The 23,880-nt window shown below is 42.5% G+C and overlaps 1 protein-coding gene across 1 annotated transcript in view; it reads left to right on the forward strand.

Annotated features, from left to right (window-relative positions):
* The window catches only part of LOC109921611 (myoD family inhibitor domain-containing protein), a 54,925-nt gene that overhangs the window by 9,011 nt on the left and 22,034 nt on the right, over positions 1–23,880 (forward strand). The window contains exons 3-4 of the mRNA XM_048607902.1: positions 4,155–4,289; positions 11,029–11,077. Coding sequence (XP_048463859.1) covers positions 4,155–4,289; positions 11,029–11,077 — 184 coding nt within the window. The remainder of the gene's footprint in view (positions 1–4,154; positions 4,290–11,028; positions 11,078–23,880) is intronic.

Genomic DNA, 23,880 nt, shown 5'->3' on the forward strand with positions numbered 1-23,880 from the left:
CCCTTCTTCAGAATTTCTGAAGAAGGGTCTCGGCCCGAAACGTCAGCCTTCCTGCTCCTCTGATGCTGCTTGGCCTGCTGTGATCATCCAGCTCTACACCTTGTTATCTCAGATTCTCCAGCATCTGCAGTTCCTACTGTCGCATGAGAAAGCTAATTTGAAGCAGAAGAAAAATGCTGGCAGTATTCAAAGCAGAACAGAAGGTTATGAATTTCTGTTTTTCTCACCGTAGTTGCTGCCTGACCTGATAAGTATTTGCAGAATTTTCTGTTTTTTATTTCATAATTTTATTGCAGGTACTTCTATGGGTGGACTCATTGTAATGAAGAGTATTTAAACCACAAATTCTGAATGCCATATAAAAGTCTGAACATGTTAATGTGTCCTATCCCATGGAATTCTAATTGTTTTTCTTCTGTCTACTTTTGAAAAATGGTTTTCAGAATTGGTGATGACATTGGTAGTTTGCCTGGACGAATTCAGGCACATGTGAGTGAATTGTCTTGTAAAATTAGCACTGAAATGTGCTTGCAATTTAAAGAGATCCTCTGGGGACATTGTTTTCCCTGTTGCTGTACTGCAGGACATTTCATCAACAAAAAGAAGAGAACCTTTAGCAAAAAAGAAATGCAAACAGACCTCATGAATTGAAACATGTCACTAAGAAAACCTATGAGGGGACTTGTTAATATGAGCCAACTGACTATTCTGACTAGTATATTAGCATAATCATCATCACTGGTGGACCCTCGCAGATGAGGATGACTCTCTTCCATTCAGTGTGAGTCTGTAGGTGGCTGTACAGATTGATGCAGCAACCGCAGGCTCTTTTACACTTGGGACAGAAGGTGGTCGCCGGAAGGGGTGGGTGGGGTGTTGGTGTGGCGGCGCACTCCTTCCCTGTTTTCACCTAGCTTCCACGTCTTCCCGATAGCAAGTCTTGAGGTATTCGGCGCCTTCCTAGATGCTCTTCCTCGACTTTGGGCGATCTTGGGCCAGTGATTCCCAGGTGTCTGTGGGAATGCCGCACTTCGCCAGTGAGGCCTTGAGGGTATCAGTGAAGCATTTCTGTCCGCCTGGGGCTCGAGTGCTGGTTCAAAGCTGGGAGTAGAGCACCAGCTTGGGGAGTCTCGTATTGGTCATGCAGACACAGTGTTTTCTCTGCATGCATGTATGTCAATATAGTGCTCTACAAATTTGGTGCGGGTCATATCTGTTTTCTGGGTGTCAAACAGGCAGAAAGTAATCAATGCTGAGAACAGAAACTGTCTATCAATAGGGCAGAAGGCCCTGCGTGATATTTTGATGTAGAGAGACATGTGTTCAGAGCTTGCACCTGCACTAAATTTTGTATATGTAAATAAAGGCATAATGTATAAATATAAATGCATAGTGTATAAATCTGGGTTGCCTAATCCACAGCATTCAGGAACCAAGACTATTTGGAATACAACCAATGGACTTTAAAACATCATCATTAAAAAGATAATTTCTTTAATTAATTGCTTCTTCTGGCTCTTCTGCCTACACACATTTACCCAGTCCTTTATTTCTTGATTAGTTTCCATTACAGCTGTGCCACACCATTACCGCCACCCACTCCTTCCAGTTGCCTCCCCTTCTCTTTATTTTGTTCCACTTTGTCAACAGGCCTCGGGCAAGTGATTGACGTGCCCCAAAATTCCAAATCGCTTCAGTGAGCTGCCTCACGTCAGCCAGCAGCTTGGCAACAGCAAACTCTGCTTTCAGTTGTATCGTAGCTTACAGTGGCCAGTTATTGAAGGCAATAACACGTCAACATCTGAGCTTTCTGAATCTTTCTTTTTTAAATTTAGCCTCGTTGTCTCTTTAAAAAGTGTCGTAAGCAATCCATGGAACTGTATATGCACCACACGGTGTGTTGGAAAATGATAAATAATGGACAGATAAAGGTATTAAAAATAAGTTGACAAGCAAATAGAGTATCAGGATTTTTAATCTGAGATATGGTTCCCTAGAATATGAATTACTACACCATCCAAAGGAGTCAGCAGTGAACATCAGACTAACCATGTTTGTGGTATTCACAGTGTCATTCCTCAACTCACTGTCTCATTGCACGGTTACATTTTAATATAGAATGAACCTTTCTGAGAGTATCCGTTAAGGTATTATGATTAAAATTTTCTTTTAAAAACACGAAACCAAAGTTAAAACATGCTATATAAATAGTAATGCCAAGTTGGCAGTTTAAATTTTTGAAAGTTGTTACAATGTAAAATTGAGATACTTAAAGGGTGTCAGTTTTGAGGCACAGACCAAAAATTGTACAAATGAGTCAGAGATGATAACACCTGCCAAGCAATCTTTGCTGACAATGGGGAGGAACAATGGTATGTAGGATGCCAAATGTGAATCTGAAAATGTTCTGGAGCAGCATTGACCTGGTAGTTTGAAATAAAGAAAGTGTAAAATAATTACAATGGATATAAAGTTGGAGTGTCAGAGATTTACAGGATTTACATAACAAATAATCAGTATTACTTGTTCTTCAAGATGCAAACAGGATATAGAAAAAGTTTTCGTAGATGTGGGAGAATTAGTCATACCTTGGCTGTCTTGGGGTTTATTGAACGTTCCCAATTATATTACAAATGATTTGTCTTGCAATCCAATGTAGCTTATCCATCCAGGAAGACCCCAATGACTTCCAGAGTGATATTCAGCTGTTTTCAGATTATCTCAAGAATTTTGCCTCAAATTCTCAACCTGAAAACCCCATCCATGATGTTTAGTGTGAACAACTTCTTGTCATCACTTCTAAATTTGCACTTTACTTTGAAGCTAAACCCTTGTCTTACTTTCATGTAGAAGTTTGAAATTGTGTTCTAAATTTACCTTTTCTGATTTTATATGGCTCTATATGTGGTTCTTCGGTGAGCCCAAGTTACTTTATTTTTTTTCCCTTACCACTCTGCAATAAATATTTGATACTTAGTTATTTTCTAAATCACTTCCAGCACTTGATTGTATTTAAGATAAGGTCTGACCAGATTTGTTTTATAGTTAAAGCAGGCATATCTTCTGTCCTGTTGCCACTATCATTTTGTATTAAACGTGTTTTGTTGATAGCTGGCCGGCTGTGGTCCAGTCAGCTGAATGTGGAGTTTGCTAAAACCCTAGATTTCTCTCAATTCCACCTTTATCAATTTCAGCACAATTTGTGGTGTGTTATATTACTTTTGATCTTCATATTTGTATAACCTGATATTTGTTTACCTAGCATTTTATCTTTTATTGATGTTCCAATTATGCTCTATTTAACTTTTTTGTATTTAAATTTTTTTTTAGATCTTGAGTTGTATCATTTGCACTTTCTTTTCACCCTTTCCACCATTCACGTTTTCTGCAAACTTGACTAGGTGAGCCTTTCTGCTCCTATGATGCTGCTTGGTCTGCTGTGTTCACCCAGCTCTACACCTTGTTGTCTCTGTTAATGAACGAACATTAGAGCAGTTTCATTCCCTATCAATCTTTGGGGCACCCCATTCATCTTTATCTACTTACTGACATAAATTCTCAAAAATGATTTATTACCACCAACTCTTAAACTTTTTATTGCTCCCAGGTTTCACCCCAAATCCCCAGTCTTTTCTGGTCTCAAATAGCAAGCATTACAGAATTTCGTCAAACTGTCTTTCCTCAAAAAAATGTGGTTAATTAGAGTGGTTTAATCTTCTGAATTGTTATTAGTTGTTTATGCTGCTGTTATATCGACAATGCTGACATTTATGACCCCATTCCATCATTGTACAGGATTTGATTAAGGTTGTTTTTCCAATTTCTTTTGCCTTATCGTTCTAAGGTAATATTTCTTAACTCTATAATTGGTTTTCTTTTTTATTTAGGTGTGCTGTGTTGTCTGTCATCTGATACACTGTAAAATTATTTTCCATCAAATTTAAGACAAAATCGACAATCAGCTAAAACAACTAGGTTGTATGACTTTTGCTCAAATATTTGAGACATCCCTAGTACCCTTGCCTTATTGTACAGCCAGCATAAAGGAAGCATTTTCATAAAACTTGTTTGTATAAACTGAACTAAACATGCTATTTTACATTGTTTATTTCAGACATCCAATTAGTAAAACTTTGAATAATTGCCTCTTTCAGACACTAAAAAACATGAGGAGGGGAGGGAAGTTACACAGCAGGAGGACTTACCTTCACCAGATAACTGGGTGATACATCAGGATGCAGAGCACCCATCAGCCCTGGTGAATGACACTACTGGTGACCTCATCAGAAGTAAGTGCGTGGAAGGTCTTTTGACTAATGTGCATTCTGGAACAAATTGCTGTCTGACAGTATTACAATAATACCACAATTACAAATGGTGGCAATATTGACATACAGTTAACTTGTGTCAAATGTGATAATGTCAGTAAAGTAACATGAGTCAACGGGAGTTGCTTTAACAGAATGATCACTGTCTGAGTGCATTAACAGTTTGTGCAAGTGCTACAGGTACTGCTGAGCCAACACTGCTCTTTTTGATTACAGTGCATATTGTCAAACTTGAGTACACTTGTGATGATGTTTGCATTACAGATTTATTGCCATTGTTTTGAGGAACAAAAAAGCTCTGGTGAAATGATTCTGGCACGCATTCATTGGCAACTTGATGAAAGTACACAGTTTCACATTCTCTGAGAGTGTAGGCCAGTTCTAGTCTATAGATTTCATTTCTCAGTTTCCTGTCATAAATTGTAGAAAGAAAATTCATACTAGTATGTATATCTTTCAATATGGAAGGCACAATTTTGAATCAAAATCTCATACACTTCACTTTGCTTGTCTTCTTTCTATTGAATCTACCTAAGTTAATAAGCATTACAATTATTTTAGAAGCGAGTTCTAGGAAGTATTCTTTGAAAAGCAACTCTACTGTTCAATTTTAGTCAAGCAAAATGGAAATGTGAAAGCAAAGTTGAGAAATCCGGAAGGCCTGTCAGTGCCACTACTCATTGGCAATTAATTTTGTAAAGGGGTCTTAAAACAATACTAAGCCATAATAAACGTATCTAAGGGAACTGATGCCTGATTTTAAAAGCCTCTCTGAAATTCCTTCAGGTGAATGTTCTAAATGCAAAAGTGGCTGCCATGAACCATCTGTTGTGCTAATATGTGCTTGAAAGGAAATCTAGTGTACATGGTTGTTTTGACAAGTTCAGTCAGGTGCCACTCTCCCTTTTTGCTTTCACAACCTGGTGGTGGCATTTTCTGTAAAAGCTCCCTTTCCAAAACAAAAAGCCACAAAAATTTAGCAGTGGGACCAATGCCTGCACAAAAATACAGGTGCAATGCAAACTAATTTCTATCCACTAAAGTTCAAGCGCTTCATACAAACTTGCAACTGATGGTAGATGTTAACATGAAATCATTGTTAACATTTCAGATGTGAAATGCCGATCTAACAGTAAATAAGTCGTGGAAATTTTGATTTTAATGCCAAGAAAGTATGCACAGTTTAATGTAATTAGAATAATGGGCTCTTTATGATAAGGAGGCTTATTCTAAGCCTAGAAAATCAATTAATCATTAAATGATTATTGTACAGAAGGCAACCATTCACCTCATCTCTCTATATGCAACTCTCACAAGTATCACTCCCTTGCCATTTTTCCCAGCCCAGCATTTGTTTTCTCTTGAGGACTTATTCAATTTCCTTCCCTGCACCACATCATGTGACTGTTCCTTCTTTTGTTAAACACTTCAAATTGGTGTTCTCTTGTTCTTGACCCTTCGCCACCGGTGGGAACAACTTGTTTACATTAATTCTGCCCAGACCCCTTTATAGTTTTGAGCACCTCTATTAAATCTTCTTTCAACCTTCTTCTCAAAGACCTTTGTTTCTCCAGGATGTCTATGAACTGTGTTTCCTTATCCTTAGAGCCATTCTCGTAATCCTTTTTCAGCGTCCTAATGCCTTTCCATCCTCCTCGAAGTGTTCTGCTTACAATTAGACACGCAACTCCATTCGAAGTTTTTACCAAGACAATGGGGATGTGGGTTTTGTTGGCTGGGCCAGCATTTATTGCCCATCGCAAGGCTTTGAGAAGATGATGAGCTGCCTTCTTGAATCATTGCAGGCTGTCTGTGTAGGTAAACCCCAAATGTTATCGGGGAGGAAGTTCTAGGATTATAATCCAGTGACGGTGAAGGAACAGTGACATATTTCCAAGTCAGGATGCTGAGTAGCTTGGACGGGAAATTGCAGGTGGTGGTGTTCCATATATGTGCTGTCCTTGACCTTCTAGTTGGTAGTGGTCATGGGTTTAGAAGGTGCGGTCTAGATGCTGCAAAAATGCTGCAGTGTATCTTGTAGATGGTATACTGTAAATGCTGCAATATATCTTGCACAAGGTATACATTGCTGCTACTGAGCATAGGTTCTGCAGAAAGTGAACATTTTGTTGGCGTAGTGCAATCAACGGGCAGCTTTGTCCTGGATAGTGTTGAGTTTCTTGAGTGTTGTTGGAGCTGCACTCATCTAGGCAAGTGGGAGTATTCCATCACACTCCTGACTTGTGCCTTGTAGATGTGAGGCAAGTTTTGGGGAATCAGGATGTGAGTTACTCACTTGCTCTGGTAGACGCACTATTTGTATAGATAGTTCAGTTTTTCTGACCAATAATAATCCCTTTGTCGATAGTGGGGGGATTCAGTGATGGTAACGCCTTTGAATGTTAAGCATTAATAGTTCGATTCTTTCTTATTCGTTGCCTGGCACTTTGTGACACAAATGTTACTTGTTATGGTGGATACGGTACAGGTCTTGTTGCGTTTGGACATGGATTTGTTCAGTATGTGAGGAGTTGCGAATGATGTTGAACATTGCGCATCGGTCAGTTATCGTTCACACTTCTGACCTTGTGATGAAGGGAAGGTCGTTGACGAAGCAGCTGAAAATGTCTGGGTCTAGGAACCTACCTTGAAGAACACCTTGAGAGATGTCCTGGAGCTTAGATGACTGACATCCAGCAAAAATAACCATCTTCCATTTGTCCTATGTGTGACTCCAACCAGTGGAGTGTTTTTGTTTTTGCCTGGTTCCCATTGATTGCTTGATGCCACATTCTGCCAAATGCAGCCTTGACATTGGGGGTAGTTGAACCAAGGCTGTCATGAGATTAGAAGCTGAGGAAGCTGAGTTCTGAGGAAGGGTCACCGGACCCAAAACGTTAACTCTGTTTTCTCCTCCACAGATGCTGCCAGACCTGCTGAGCTTTTCCAGCAACTTTGTTTTTGTTCCTGATTTACAGCATCCGCAGTTCTTTTGGTTTTTATTTAGAAGCTGAGCAGTCTGGCAGAATCCAGACTGAGCACAGTGAGCAGGTTATGGCTAGGCAAGTGCTACTTTCTATGACTATTGATGACCCATTCATAACTTCATCACCTCAGGTGACCTCCCACCCATAGCCTCCAACCTCATCGTTCCCCAAACCCGCACCGCCCGTTTCTATTTCCTTCTGAAAATCCACAAACCTGACTGCCCCGGCTGAACCATTGTCTCTGCCTGCTCCTGCCCCACCGAACTTATCTCCACTTACCTTGAATCTGTTTATACCCCCCTGGTCCAGGAACTCCTCACCTACATCTGGGACAAAACCCACTCCCTCCACCTCCTCCAAGACTTCCAATTCCCTGGCCCCTAACATCTCTTCTTTGTTATGGACATCCAATCGCTCCATCCCCCACGCGGATGGCCTAAAAGCCTTCTGTTTCTTCCTCTCCTGCAGGCCGAACCAGTCCCCTTCCACCAACACCCTTATCTACTTAACTGAACTCGTCCTTGCCCTTAACAACTTCTCCTTCAACTCCTCCCACTTCCTACAGACTAAGAGGGTGGCCATGGGCCCAAGCTATGCCTGCCTCTTTGTAGGATACGTGGAACAGTCCCTCATCTGCTGCTACTGTGGCACTGCCCCCACCTCTTCCTCCGTTACATCGATGACTGTATCAGCGCTGCCTCGTGCTCCCACAAGGAGCTTGAACAGTTTATCAACTTTACTAACACCTTTCACCCCAACCTCAAATTCACCTGATCTCTGATACCTCTCTCTCCTTCCTGGACCTTTCTGTCTCCATCTCTGGTGACCACCTCGAAACACATCTATTTCAAGCCCACTGACTCCCACAGCTACCTAGACTATACCTCCTCTTGCCCACCTTCCTGCAAGAATGTGTTCCCTTACTCCCACTTCCTTTGCCTCCGCCGCATCTGCTCCCAAGGTGGGGAGTTCCACTCCCAGATATCCCAGATCTCCTCTTATTTCAAGGACCTCAACTTCCCCCCCCTCCAGTGATTGAAAATGCCCTCAAACGCATCTCTTGCATTTCCCGCACCTCTGTCCTTACATCACTACCGCCCAAAAAAATAAAGACAGAATCCCCCTTGTCCTCACATCACCCCATTAACCTCCATATTCAATGTAACATTCTCCACCACCTACAATCTGACCCCACAAACAAATGTGGGGAGTTGGGTTATCTGCCTTTCGTAGGGACTGCTCTCTCCACGACTCCTCAGTCCACTCCACACTCCCCACTAACCCCACCACCCCCAGCACCTTTCCTTGCAACCTCAGGAAGTGCCACACCTGCCCCTACACCTCCCCCCTCACCTCCATTCAAGGCACAAAACAAACCTTTCACATCAGACAGAGGTTCACCTGGACATCCATCAACTTGGTCTACTGCATCCGCTGATCCTAATGTGGCCTCCTGTACATCGGTGAGACCAAGCGGAGACCGTTTTGTGGAGCACCTGCTCTCAGTTCACAACAAACGACAACACCTTCCGGTCACGAACCATTTTAACTCACCCCACCCCACCCTCCAGCGACATGTCCATCCTAGGCCTCCTCCAGTGTCACAATGATGCCACCTGCAAACTGGAGGAGCAGCACCTCATATTCTGCCTCGGGAGCCTACAGCCCAATGGCCTAAATGTGGAATTCTCCAGCTTTAAAATCTTCCCACTCCTGGCCTCATCCCATGACCAACCCTCCCTCTCAACCCCACGTTGTTGACCTGACACAACTACTCTCCCACCTATCCGTCCCTCCCACCTCACGGACCAATCCCCACCACTGCTTACCTGCATTCACCTGTCATTATCCCACCTCCCTTCCCCAGCCCCAGCCCTCCTCTCTCTATTTATTTCTGAGCTCCCTTCTCCCTCCCCCATTTCTGAAGAAGGGTCCCAACCTGAAACGTCAACTTTCCTGCTCCTCTGATGCTGCCTGGCCTGCTTTGTTCCTCCAGCTCCACACTTTGTTATCTCTGACTCCAGCATCTGCAGTTCTTGCTATCTCTATTTTTAAATACTGTATCAGTGTTTGAAGTAGGTCTATCATAACTTACAAAAAAGAGTCATTGGACTCTGTTAATTCTGTTTCTCTCACAACAAATGCTGAGTTTCTCTAGCACAGTTTTTATTTTTCCTAACCTTTTCGAATTTTGCAGTTATCACCCTACTTATAATTCACAGGATCTTCTATGTCATTTTATCAACCTGCCCTGCCACCTTCAACTATTTGTTCATACACCCCCTGGTGCCCCTCTGCTTCTGCACCCCCTTAGTAGTGTATTATTTAGGTTAATTTGCAACCCCCAATATACTTCCTTGTAAAATGTACTACTTCAAACTTTGCGTTAAATTGTGTGTCGCAAGTCCACCCTTTGCTTTAAAATCTTTTGGCCACATGTCCAGCTACTCCACGAACTTGTCTTTGTCCATTTGAAGTCAATCACAATTCTCCTTCATTTCAACTTCTGTTGTTTGCAAGTTTTGAAATTGTATACTGCACACACCAATCATTGTCAGGACTGTACGCCAACAAAAGCTGTGGTGCTAGTAGCCCGACTGCTGTACTTTGGGGAGACGAAATGCAGACTGGGTGACAGCTTTACAAAACACCTGCGTTCTGACTGCAGAAATGACCCTGAGCTTCCTTGTGCCTGCCACTTCAACATACCATTATGTTCTCTGCTAACATCTCTGTCTCAGGCTTGCTGCAGCGAAGTTCAATACAAGCTGGAAGAACAGCATCTCATTTTCCGCTTGGAAACCCCACAGCCTTCTGGACTTGATATTGAGTTCAATAATTTTAGGCCCTGAGCACCTTCTCCCATGTCCTTATCCCACACTCCACACACCAGGCCTTGTCATCAAATGGGCTGCTACCAATAGCAACCAATATCTCTCTCGCTCTCTCCCCCTCCCTCTGGGCTCTATCTCCATCTATCATTCCCCCCTTTCCTCTTCTCTGGGCTCCATCTCCATCTATCATTCCTTCCTCCCCCTTCTCCCTTCATCCTTTATCTGGCATATATACCAACCTTTTCCTAGCTGGTGTAGGTTCTATAGAAGAGTCACTGGAACGGAAACATTGACTTTGATTTCTGTCCACACATGCTGCCAGAGCTACTGAGCTTTTCCAGCAATTTTGTTTTTGTTACTATCCTTTAGTATTGTACAGAATTGTCGGTTGGATTCCACCCTCACGTCCATGATTTGTACTCTCAATTTTCTGATTTAGAGGCAAGAAAACCTCTATTAGGTTAATGGAGGTCAAACATTGACTTTACATGTGTCACTTCTTTGTAAGTAACCACAGTTGCAGTATCATCAAAGCTTAGATCAAAAGTGTATTTTTCTAATGTTGTTATGAAAGTCAGGATTTTCCACTAGAATGGAAATCCTGCTGGAAGTGTGGCAGGATGAGTATGACTCACATCCGATGTTGCTGGTGGTAACTGTTCAAATTAGGAGTAATTTAATAAGAATAATTTTAAATTTACTCCTCCTGTTTGGAGCTCACCTTCATCAAGATAGGCCGCGTTTTATGACATGCAGTAGTGTGAAAAGAACCTGTTAAAAGCAAGTACTTTGACTACAGCCAATATGTTGTCTAAATTTTAAATTGACATTTTGCTGTCATCAAGCCTAATGTCCTTTTTTTTTGTGTGTTTCTGACAGGAAAAGCTCTTCCTGGCTCCATGACTGGCTTAAAAAACTATCTGTTCTTGTATACAGGAACATAGGATTTGGGAGTAGGAGTAGGACGTATGGCTGTTTTGAGCCAGCTCCACCATTTATTAAGGTCACGACAGATCTGATCTCACTGTGATCTCAACCTTACTTTCCTGTCTCCTCCATTCATCCCCCATAAGCCTTGAGTGCCTTGTCAATCAAGAATCTATCCAATTCAGCCTCAAATAAATTCAATGACCTAGCCTCCATTGCTTTTTAGAGAAAAGAATTCCACTTATTAATGAGCCTCTGAGAGGGAGAAAACAACCTTCTCATCCCCAACTTAAAAGACACGCCTCTCATTCTGAAAATCTGTGTCCACTGTTTGTCCTCACAAGAGGCAATATCCACCCTGTCAAATATCCCCAAGAACCTCTCGTGTTTCAATAAAATCACATCTCATCCTTCTAAACTCCAGTAGTTATAGCTCAACATCCCAACATAATATAAACTTTTCATCTTAGGCTATTTTAGAGGGCAGTTAAGAGTCAACCATATTGTTATAAGTTGGAAACTAGACCAGGTGAGGATGGTCCAAGAAAAGATTTTCTTCCCTAAAGGGCAACAGTGAACCAGATTTTGCTTTTTGCGATGGTCAATAGTATTTACATGGTCACCATTGGAACAGTTTTGTTTTAAATTCCAGATTTTTGAAAATTGAATCCACGTTTCCTAGTCTGCAATGGTACAGTTCTAACCTACAAAGCCAGGACATTAGCCTGGGCTACTGGATTACTAGTCAAGTGCCATCACCTGCCCATGTTTGGTGTCTTCATCCAAGTCATTCGTATAGACCATAGGTAGTTGTGGAACCAGCATAGATCCTGTGGGTACACTACTAGTTGCAGTTGGAACCTGAAAATGATACGTTATCCCTATCCATTTTCTGCCCCTTGGTCCAGGAACTCCCTACCTACGTCCGTGACACCACCCACGTCCTCCACCTCCTCCAGAGCTTCCAATTCCCCGGTCCCCAACACCTCATCTTTACCACGGACGTCCAGTCCCTATACACCTGCATTCCCCATACAGATGGCCTAAAGGCCCTCCGCTTCTTCCTGTCCCGCAGGCCTGACCAGACCCCTCCGCTGACACCCTCATCCGCTTAGCTGAATTCATCCTCACCCTCAACAACTTCTCATTTGATTCCTCCCACTTCCAACAGACAAAGGGGGTGGCCGTGGGTACCCGCATGGGCCCAAGCTATGCCTGCCTCTTTGTAGGTTACGTGGAACAATCCCTCTTCCGTACCTAAACTGGCCCTAAACCGTAGCTCTTCCTCCGTTACGTTGATGACTGTATCGGCGCCGCCTCGTGCTCCCACGAGGAGCTTGAACAGTTCATCCACTTCACCAACACCTTCCACTCCAACCTTAAGTTCACCTGGACCATCTCTAATACCTCTCTCTCCTTCCTGGACCTGTCTGTCTCCATCTCGGGCAACCACCTAGAAACCAACATCCATTTCAAGCCCACCGACTTCCACAGCTACCTAGAAAACACTTCCTCCCACCCACCTTCCTGCAAAAATACCATCCCCTATTCCCAATTCCTTCGCCTCCGCCGCATCTGCTCCCAGGATGAAGCATTCCACTCCCGTACATCTCAGATGTTCACATTTTTCAAGGACCGCAACTTCCACCCCTCAGTGGTTGAGAACGCCCTCGACTGTGTCTCCTGCGTTTCCTGCAACTCATCCCTCACCCCGCCCCCCCTCCCCACAATAACAACCAAAACAGAATCACCCTCGTCCTCACGTACCACCCCACCAACCTCTGGATCCAATGCGTCATCCTCCGACACTTCCGCCATCTGCAATCCGACCCCACCACCAAAGACGTTTTTCCCTCCCCATCCTTATCTGCTTTCTGGAGGGACCACTCTCTCCGTGACTCCCTTGTCCACTCCACATTCCCCTCCAGCCCCACCACACCCGGCACTTTTCCCTGCAACCGCAGGAAGTGCTACACTGCCCCTACACCTCCTCCATCACCCCCATCCCAGGCCCCAAGAAGACTTTCCACATCAAGCAGATGTTCACCTGCACATCTGCTAATGTGGTATACTGCATCCGCTGTTCCCGTTGTGGCCTCCTCTACATCGGGGAAACCAAGCGGAGGCTTGGGGACCGCTTTGCAGAACACCTACGCTCGGTTTGCACTAAACAACTGCACCCCCCAGTCGTGAACCATTTCAACTCCCCCTCCCATTCCTCAGACGACATGTCCATCCTGGGCCTCCTGCAGTGCCACAACGAAGGTTGCAGGAACAGCAACTCATATTCCGCTTGGGAACGCTGCAGCCCGATGGTATCAATGTGGACTTCACAAGCTTCAAAACCTCCCCTCCCCCTACCGCATCCCAAAACCAGCCCAGCTCGTCCCCGCCTCCCTAACCTGTCCTTCGTCCCACCTATCCCCTCCTCCCACCTCAAGCCCCACCCCCATCTCCTACCTACTAACCTCATCCCGCCCCCTTGACCTGTCCGTCCTCCCTGGACTGACCTATCCCCTCCCTAACTCCCCACCTACACTCACCTTTACTGGCTCCATCCCCGCCTCTTTGACCTGTTTGTCTCCTCTCCACCTATCTTCTCCTCTATCCATCTTCTGTCCGCCTCCCCCTCTCTCCCTATTTATTTCAGAACCCCCTTTCCCTCCCCCATTTCTGAAGAAGAGTCTAGGCCCGAAACGTCGGCCTTCCTGCTCCTCTGATGCTGCTTGGCCTGCTGTGTTCATCCAGCTCTACACCTTGTTATCTCGTTATCCCTACTGTTTTCTTTAATATCCAGAAGTGCACTTACACAAAACTAACTTTGTTTTTCCCATCACCAAATCACCTATGCTTTTTCTCTCTCTATTTATTTATTAAGCATCACTAGTAAATCACCCATGTTTTCCAATTGATTAATTTGCATGCAAATCGCATTAAGAGCAATGCAAACCATCAAAGGTGAGGGAGAGGTGGGGAGGGGGCACAATCAAAATGGAATTGGAAGGTGTCTGCCTCCTATTGGCTAATCAATTCTTATTAACCCTCATCAAATGCCTTCTGGAAATGCAAAGGATGTTGACTCTGCCTGATTATATGATGATTTTATAAGTATCCTATTTTGACTTCCTTAATAATGGTTTCTAGTAAATTCCCTATGTCACATGCTGGGCTAAATGTCTTGTTGTTTCCTGCTTTCTGTCTCCCTCCTTGTTTTGAATAAAGAAGTTACATTTGCTGTTTTCCAATCTGGTGTGGCTATTCCAGAATCGGAGGAATTTTGGAAGATTATAAACAACACCTCTATCTTTGTAGCCACTTGTTTTAAGGCCTTACGGTATAGACTATCAGGCTGTGAGGTCTTGTTAATCTTCAGGTCTCATTGTTTTCCCAAGGTCATTTTCCTCAGTAATGGTGATTATTTTAAGTTCTTCCTTCTGGTTCATCTCTTGATTTTTAAGTAACTTTGGAAAATTTTCTCAGTTTTCAACACTGCGGACAGACACAACATACCACGGGCCTAGGGTCTAGGCCCGAAACGTCAGCCTTCCTGCTCCTATGATGCTGCTTGGCCTGCTGTGTTCATCCAGCTCTACACCTTGTTGTACCACTTTTAATATCTCTATCATTTCTTTTCCATCAATTCCTCTGACCCTCTCGAGAGGATCAACAGTAGACTGACATAATTATTTACTAGTTTTCAAAATTTGATCAATCTCTGAACTACCACTAATCTTTGCAAATTTGTTCAGTGTTTCTTTTGATTTGATACATCCCTCAACTTCTTTTGCCATGATTGATACATCCTTCTTAGTCAATAAGTATTTCCGTATAATGTTTGCCACTGCAGCTCTATTGTCCTACCTTTTGACTTTGTTTTTCCAGTTCACTTTGGCTCTACCTTCACACCCTTTTTGTTGAAGTTTGGCAAAATTGGCAAGGGTATTTGGTTGGGTTGGAAGGAGATTTAGGTGCTTTTCAACAGACCTCCCAAGGAGATGGGCATGACGAACATTGGTGCAGAGATAGGGAAATGGTTTAGTGATATGTACTCAGATTGGATAGAGAAGGAAAAGGGGGCGTGTGGCTGAAGATTTAAATAAAAATGCCCAGCAGGTCATTCAGCACTTATAAATTATTTGTGGTTAAAAGCCTTTAAAGACCACTTCAAACTGAAATAGTAGCTTGTCTTTTCTCCGTAGAGATATCGGATCATATATGTATTTTCAGTAATTTCTGTTTTATTTTCAGGATCTAAGGTTTTTTGTTCTTTTTAATTCTGTTTGAGATATCTGTCCATTTGGTTTTGACCTTTGAGGAAGTATAATCCATAAATTGTTCATATTCAGCACTGGACAAGGTTGGATTGTTGACAGAGGTTTTGGAATAGGTGTTATCTTAAAGGACATTGCAGTGAGATCTGTCTGCCTTATACAATCCCCTCTCCTACTCTAATCTGCATATGTTATGGTCCCAGCTGATATTATTACTGGACAAGTCAAATCCCGACTGAAACATGGATTGATACATGTTTTGTTTTTGTTTTAATAATGTAGTGTCTCACTGAAATGTAATCGCACAAAGTTGCAGATCTTGTTTTAACAATAAAACACATTTATAAACTGAAAGAAACAGCTATGAAATGAAACAAACTAAACTATTTATTTCTAATATAGATTCAGAGTTGTAAACACCAAAGTAAAAGTATATGCCACTAATCACAAAATACTCCTTTACAAATTCCAAAATAAAACAACATCAAAGCACCCGTTTTACAGTACTCCCACTAGAACAAAAAACAATTGAAACAAGGTAACACAGTGTGGAGCTGAAGGAACACAGCAGGCCAGGCAGCATCAGAGGAGCAGGAAGGCTGTTCTGATGCCATTAATTGATTGCCCCAACTTCCTTTATGTTGCATTTTTGGAACAAAATAATTCTGTAAATTTAACATGTTAAGAACATGCACGTGTTTCAAATCTCAAGTACTCATCGATGCAGAGATAGTAGGAACTGCAGATGCTGGAGAATCTGACATAACAAGGTGTAGAGCTGGATGAGCACAGCAGGCCAAGCAACATCAGAGCAGCAGGAAAGCTGACGTTTCAGGCCTAGACTCTTCTTCAGAAAATTTTCTGATGAAGGGTCTAGGCCTGAAATGTCAGCCTTCCTGCTCCTATGATGCTGCTTGGCCTGCTGTGTTCATCCAGCTCTACACCTTGTTGCCTCAAGAGATAACCTATTTCTGTGAGAGGCTTTCAATAACTGGTATAGTGAAACAATTTGAAATATTAGAACATCTTGTAAGATGGAACAGTCCCGCAGTTTGTGGAGCGGGTGCCATTAAACTAAAGATTCTGTCTTCCTCACTGCCGCTTTTACATGCTGCTTTTTAAATTAAATGTCTTTTAAAAAGTTTGAAAGATTGACTCCTTCTGTGGTTGTCCTTGTGCTTCTTTAGGTGCTAATTGGTCACACAATCAGTAGGTACTTCAATACTGTAAGATGTAATTGGGAATAACCTTATTCAAATGAGGAGTGGCAGGTGGCTTAGTTTTAAAGGGTTAAATTGACTTATGACAGTTGCAAAATAACACAGTTTGAATAGCCAGACTATACATAGGACCCTTAACAGATGAGAAGTTTACCGGTCCTGGATTTGATTGTAGAATGGACTGGTGTCTGGTATTTGCCAAAGTGATCTCTTCTATCCCTGTAAGCTGATCAGGATGTTGAGCCAAAGCTAGCAACGCTGAAGAGTTTTCCTCCACCCCATTCCTCCATGCATTTTTCCTCTAATTCACCCAATTGTATGTTTTGTTTTAGGGATTGGTGAGTGCATTGGACCAACCACTCATCGCAGTTTTTGCCTCGATTTGACCAGTTTTCAAGGGACAGGCAGCCTGCCCTTGGGGTCACCATGTGCCTATCTTCCGTAAGAACTTCAATTTTGTCAGACTTTGGAATGCCTACAGGAAAGCTTGTCGTTGAAGGAACTATGTAATACAGATAGCAATCTGTAAAACAATGGAAAATTGATTTGCTGGGTTTGTTATCTCTGGTGAGGTCTGGAGAGTTCGTTGAACTTGGGAGAGTAAGAAATTCGATATCGTTAAGAAACCACAGCCTCAGCATTTCTTCTACAAATATTATTTCTCGCAGTTCTGATATTCTCAATCACTCTTTCAACTTTCATTCTTCAGACTACAATTTTCTTGTGGCTTGTTATGTAATTTATATAATTAGCAGCTGTGGTTACATTTGTTCAGTTAAATTTTGCTGCACACACAAAGTCATAGAACATAGAAACAGACCCTTTGATCCACTTATCCATGCTTACCAGGTATCCCAAACTTAACTAGTCCTGTTTGCCTGCATTTGAGCCATATGCCTCTAAACCCTTCCTATTCGTGTACCTGTCCAAGTGTCTTTTAAATATTGTAACTGTACCTGCATTTACCACTTCCTGTTACGGTTCATGCCATACACGCACAACCCTCTCTGTGGAAAAAGTTGCCCCTCGGGTCCCTTTTAAATCTTTCCCCTCTCACATTAAACCCATGCCCTCTCCATTTGGACTTCCCTACACTTGGAAAAAGACCTTGTTTATTTACACTATCCATGCCCCTCATGATTTTATAAACTTCTATAAGGTCACCCTTCAGCGTCCGACGCTCCAGTGAAAGTAAGTCCCAGCCTATCAGCCTTTCCTTATAATTCAAACCCTACAGATCTGGCAGCATCCTCGTAAATTTTATCTGCACCTTCTCTGGTTTAACAACATCCTCCCTACAGCAGGGCTACCAGAATTATACGTAGTATTCTAAAAGTGGCTTCCCCAATGGGTTCAGAAACAAAGTTGCTGGAAAAGCTCAGCAGGTCTGGCAGCATCTGTGGAGGGAAAAAACAGAGTTAACGTTTCGGGTCTGGTGACCCTTCCTCAGAACTGATGGTGGCTGGGAAAATGTCAGTTTAAATGCAGAAAAAAGGGGAGGGGGTGGGGTAGGGAGTAAACAATAGCATAGAGCCTAAAGAGAGAGAAGAGCAGTTGGATAGACAAAGAGTTGATAACGATCAGGCTGGGAGGGTGAATAGGATAGAAGCTAAACAGAGAGAAGAGCAGTTGGATTGACAGAGAGTTGATAACGATCAGACTGGGAGGGTGACTAAGTAATTAACAACTATTTAACTTTCCCAGCCTGATCGTTATCAACTCTTTGTCTATCCAACTGCTCTTCTCTCTCTTTAGGCTCTATGCTATTGTTTACTCCCTACCCCACCCCCTCCCCTTTTTTCTGCATTTAAACTGACATTTTCCCAGCCACCATCAGTTCTGAGGAAGGGTCACTGGACCCGAAACATTAACTCTTCTTTCCTCACAGACCGCAGGCCAAACCTGCTGAGCTTTTCCAGCAACTTTGTTTTTGTTCCTGATTCACAGCATCCACAGTTCTTTTGGTTTTTATTTAGTGTTCCCTGATGGGTTGTACAGTGGAAAGATGATGTGCCACCTCCTGTATTCAGTGCTCTGACCAAAGAAGGCAAGTGTGCCAAACACTGCCCTCAGCACCCTGTCTACATAAAAGGCACATTTGTGGAATTATTCTCAAAGCTTATCTGTGGTGCAAAAAAGTGAATGTGACTCAAATAGTTACTTTCAAATTGACTGGGACTTAATAATTTATTAAAATGTCAAACTGATGTATATAAGTGCAGGAGAATTCTTATTGCATTTCAAAATGAAAATCTCGTTTCCTCCTATTCTATGTAAGTGCAGCTGAATTTATCCATGTGGATTGATGTATGATGCTAGCTACAACTACAACAGCAAAGGGCAGCAAAATATAATATAGATCAATGTGATACTATCCTTGACATTTGCAGCTGCTCACTGCAATGCTTCTTTCTTTAACGTCTGTCTTTGTAAAGGATTATTTTGTAGGGTCAATTCCCTGCTCCTGTGTGCAAAAAGCAGGGAGTTTAGAATTCTCATCAAAACGTTTGATGCTAAATGTATTACAAATTTCAAATCGGAGTTTGATGCGGACATTTTTATTCTCAGCATATTGAAGGATATGAGGCAAAGATTGGTGTATAGAAGCAGTTTGAAGAGCAGTTATAAAACCATAGGAATAGGCCATTCGGCCCCTCTGAGCTGCTCTGCCATTCAACGGATCATGGCTGATGATGCCATTGAAACCAGGGTCAAAAGGCTAAAATGGCTTGCCTCATTTTGTAAGTTCTTCAAGCTTGCTCATTGATCTTTAAAAACCTTCGGCAAGTGTGTGTCCCATGCTTTGTAGCCATTTATTTACGGGGATAAGTGACTGATGTGTGCTCCCAAGAGGTGCAGGAAGGAAAACTGATTTAATCTCCTTTGTTAAAGTGCAGCTTTCACAATTGTAGAACACATCTTATCAAACTGCATCTTTTTCATCTGGCTATTCTTTAACTTCCTTGTCGGTGAAAATATATTGGAGACATTGACAGTAACAGTAGCCATTGGTTTCAATTTCAATGTGGCAGGTAAGTAAATAAATGAAAAATTCTGAGAGTGGAAGATTGTGGTTAAGCATACATTAAAAGAATATTTAAATGCATGCCATTTTTAAACTTCTGAAAGTTTTGCTTTCACCTGCTGATCATCTGTTTCACAACCCGCTTTTGTGCCAATTTAAAACAAAAAGTTGCTGAGCTTACTATTTCACGTTGACACTTTTTAACAATCCACCCTGTGCTCAAAATCTGACCAAAGAACTTCCCCAGATCCAAATGTCAATATATTGAAAATTCCATAAATAATTACTCTCATTTACACCTTTTCATAGAGTAAACTTCCAGGATAGAATATATTTCTTTTGACCTGTGATCTTCTTTGAAAATTAGTTTTGTAATCTACTTCTTGACCCCATAAGTGCTACATGTTTCTGATCATATAGAACGTAGAAATCAGGAGCAGGAGTAGGCCAATAGATACTTCATGTCTGTTCCTCCATTTGGTAAACTCATGGCTAATCTTCTTTATGGGTATCAGTCCATGCTCCTGTCTTATCTTTCTCTCTGACTTTCCCTGCTAACCCATTATGCCTTCATCCATCAAGAGTGTATGTAACTTAGCCTTGAATAAACTCAGTGACCTAGCCTTCACTGCCTTTTAGGGAAGAGAATCCACAGATCCAGTGGTTCTCTTCAGGAGAAAAAGAAAATCTCCTCATCTCCATCACAACAGGGAGATCATCTTCTTAAACTGCATCCCATAGCTCTAGTCTGCCCCAGAAGGGAAACATTCTCAGTGCCTATCCTATCAAGTTGCCTCAGGATCTTATATAATTCAGTACGATCACTGGTCATTTTTCTAAAGTGCAGTGAGTACAGGCCCAACTTATTCAACGTTTCTTCATTAGCCTTTTGCCTCAGCAGTGAGTTGAGTGAGCCGTTTGTAAACTGCTTTTCATAAAATTATGTATAAATATATCCTCAAATAAGGAAACCAAAACTGTACATTGTACGCCAGATGTGGCCTCACCAAGTCCCTGTACAGCTGCACTGAAACATCTGTTCTCTTGTATTCCATTCCCAATGCATAAACATTGATGTTTCAATTTTCCTTGTGGTTCCTGCAAATTAACATTTTGCTGATCATATTGCCAGGATGTCCACATCCCTCACTACTGCCAATTTCTACAGCTCTGTCAATTTAAAGAGTACACTTCTTTTTAAAATTCTGTCTTCCAAAGAGGACAAGTTCACATTCACCCACATTTTATTCCATCCGCTGGTTTTTTTTTTTTTGCGCACTCACTTAACCATTCTATCTAATTTTGCAGGTTCTCGGACAATTGAACTACTGAAGGAGGCCATTTGGCCCATCATGAACTTGCCAGGCAACAAAGATCCAACTTCATTAATCTCATTTTCCAGTGCTTGGCCAATAGCCCTGGAAGCTACAGCAACACAAGTGAATATCTAATTGCTGCTTAAGTGTTATGAGAGTCTCTGACTCAGCTACTCTTTTTCAGCCAGTGAGTTCCAGTGTTCCAAACCCTCTGAGTGATGAACATTGTCCTACACTCTCTCCTTAACATTCTACCTCTTGGTTTAAATCACTGTTGCTAAAAAAAAAGTTTCTAGCTAGATCCATATAAGAAAGCGAATTCTTACACCACCCAGTCAGTGTGAGGAGGCTTCAGCAGAGTGGGAATTTGGTGCAAAGGCAGACAGAAATGTTTTCACGAAAGTTTACTGCAAGAAGTAAACTTTCGTGAGTGAGAAGTCAGTGGGAGAGGACAAAAAGTATGGATCAAGAAACCAAATCACAGTAAGACCAGTGGCAGAATGATGTCACAAACTACAGCAAAAATAAAGGAGCTGAATGTTAGTTAAATGAAGAGAGACTGTAAAAACCTACAGCACAGAGTGATTTGGGAGTCTTCATGCTTAAATCTCAAAAAAGCTAGCATCCAAGTTTGGCAGGTAAAATGGAAGGCAAATGGACTGTTAGCCTTTACTACAATAGGATTTGAGTCTAAAAATATGGAAGTTTTGCTAAAACTGTACAAGGTACCAGTTGGACCACAGCAGGAATACTAAAGAGTTTTGGGCCCTTTGTCAAAGAAAAGATATATTGCCATTGGAGGTAGTCCAGAGAAGATTCACTAGGCTGATACCAGATATGGAGGGACTGTCTTATGATGAGAGGTTGAGTAAGTTGGGCCTTACTGTTTGGGGGTTAGAAGAATGTGAGGTGACCTCATTAAAATATACATGATTGTTTGGGAACTTGACAGGGTAGATGTGGAAAGGTTGTTTATCTTGTGGGAGAATCTGTGTAATCCCAGAATAAAGAGTCACACATTCAGACAGTGATTAGGAGGAATTTGTTCTAAGTGTAGTGAATCTGTGGATTTTTTTATTGTGGGGGGCTGTTAAGACTGGGTTGCTAAATCTAATCAAAGATAAGATTGACAGTCAGTATGGGATTCAAGGGCTATAGGGAAAAAGCAAGAAAGTGGAGGTGAGAACTATCAAACCAGCCATGATCTCATTGAATGACAGAGCAGACTCAGTGGGCTGAATGGCCTGCTTCTGCTCCTGCATTCTGCAGTTTTAAAGCAGTTTACCATGACTTTTCAAGAACACTTTCTGGATGGAAATAAATGCTGGCCAAGCCAGTTTTGCCCACATCCTGTGGAAAAAAAATTACAAAAAAGTCTATTATCCTCACAAGAAACAAATTTTACTGAATGTTTTTCACTTCTTATAACTTTAATTTAACAATCAAATGGAAATTGACATAAATTATATCTGACCATGACTTGTCTGTTAATTCAGCATCTATTTAATATTGAACTTCTAGTACACGGTTACAACAACAAATATGTTTCATGTACTTACAGGACAGTGCCCCGGACTAAATGGCACCAGTTCCAACCACAAGATCCTTCAATGCACTGAACTTCAGTGAAATTCATTTGATTTTAGTTACTGATTCTAATCTGACTGGTCCCAACCAGCTTGAGTTCATGGGCAATGTCTTCAAAAAAGTGCATTTCTTCAGATTATGAGAATCTTTGCTCCCAGCAGTCTCTGGATCCATTCTGAACAATCGGTGACAAATCTGTGAATTGTGTGGCCAGGCTTTGCAGACAGACACCAGCTGCAACAATTGCCGACTTTGTTTATTGCCAGCCCCAGGATCAATTCTTTATTTTCTGCCTCTGCTGCACCATTGGGTGATCTGGACTTGTTTGGCTCTCTGTTTTGTATCTGTTTCAACCAACTTTAGTTTCACAAAAAATCTCAAATTTCAGGTTTCCTTTTGGCTTTCATCCCTACAAATGTGAAGGTTCAGTTTCCCTTTTGTTCAGGGTTTAACTCAAAAAAAACTTGGAGATGTTGTAGGGAGAAACAACCACCTAGAAACCGATATTCATTTCAAGCCCACCGACTCCCACAGCTCCCTAGAATACTCCTCCTCCCACCCACCTTCCTGCAAAAATGCTATCCCCTATTCCCAATTCCTTCGCCTCCGCCGCATCTGCTCCCAGGATGAGGCATTCCACTCCCGTACATCTCAGTTGTCCTCGTTTTTCAAGGACCGTAACTTCCCCTCCTCGGTGGTCGAGAACGTCCTCAACCGTGTCTCCCACATCTCCTGCACCTCATCCCTCACACCCCGTCCACGCAATAAGAACCAAAAAAGAATCCCCCTCGTCCTCACGTACCACCCCACCAACCTCCGGATCCAACGCATCATCCTCCGACACTTCCGCCATCTGCAATCCGACCCCACCACCAAAGACATCTTTCCCTCCCCACCCTTATCTGCTTTCCGGAGGGACAACTCTCTCCGTGACTCCCTTGTCCGCTCCACACTCCCCGCCAGCTCCACCACACCCGGCACTTTTCCCTGCAACCGCAGGAAGTGCTACACCTGCCCCCATACCTCCTCCCTCACCCCCATCCCAGGCCCCAAGAAGACTTTCCACATCAAGCAGATGTTCACCTGCCCATCTGCTAATGTGGTATACTGCATCCGCTGTACCCGGTGTGGCTTCCTCTACATCGGGGAAACCAAGCGGAGACTCGGGGACCGCTTTGCAGAACACCTACGCTCGGTTCGCAATAAACAACTGCACCTCCCAGTCGCGAACCATTTCAACTCCCCCTCCCATTCCTCAGACGACATGTCCATCCTGGGCCTCCTGCAGTGCCACAACGATGCCACCTGAAGGTTGCAGGAACAGCAACTCATATTCCGCTTGGGAACCCTGCAGCCCAATGGTATCAATGTGGATTTCACAAGCT

Source organism: Rhincodon typus, chromosome 18 (genome assembly GCF_021869965.1).
Source record: "Rhincodon typus isolate 14 chromosome 18, sRhiTyp1.1, whole genome shotgun sequence".
NCBI lineage: Eukaryota > Metazoa > Chordata > Chondrichthyes > Orectolobiformes > Rhincodontidae > Rhincodon > Rhincodon typus.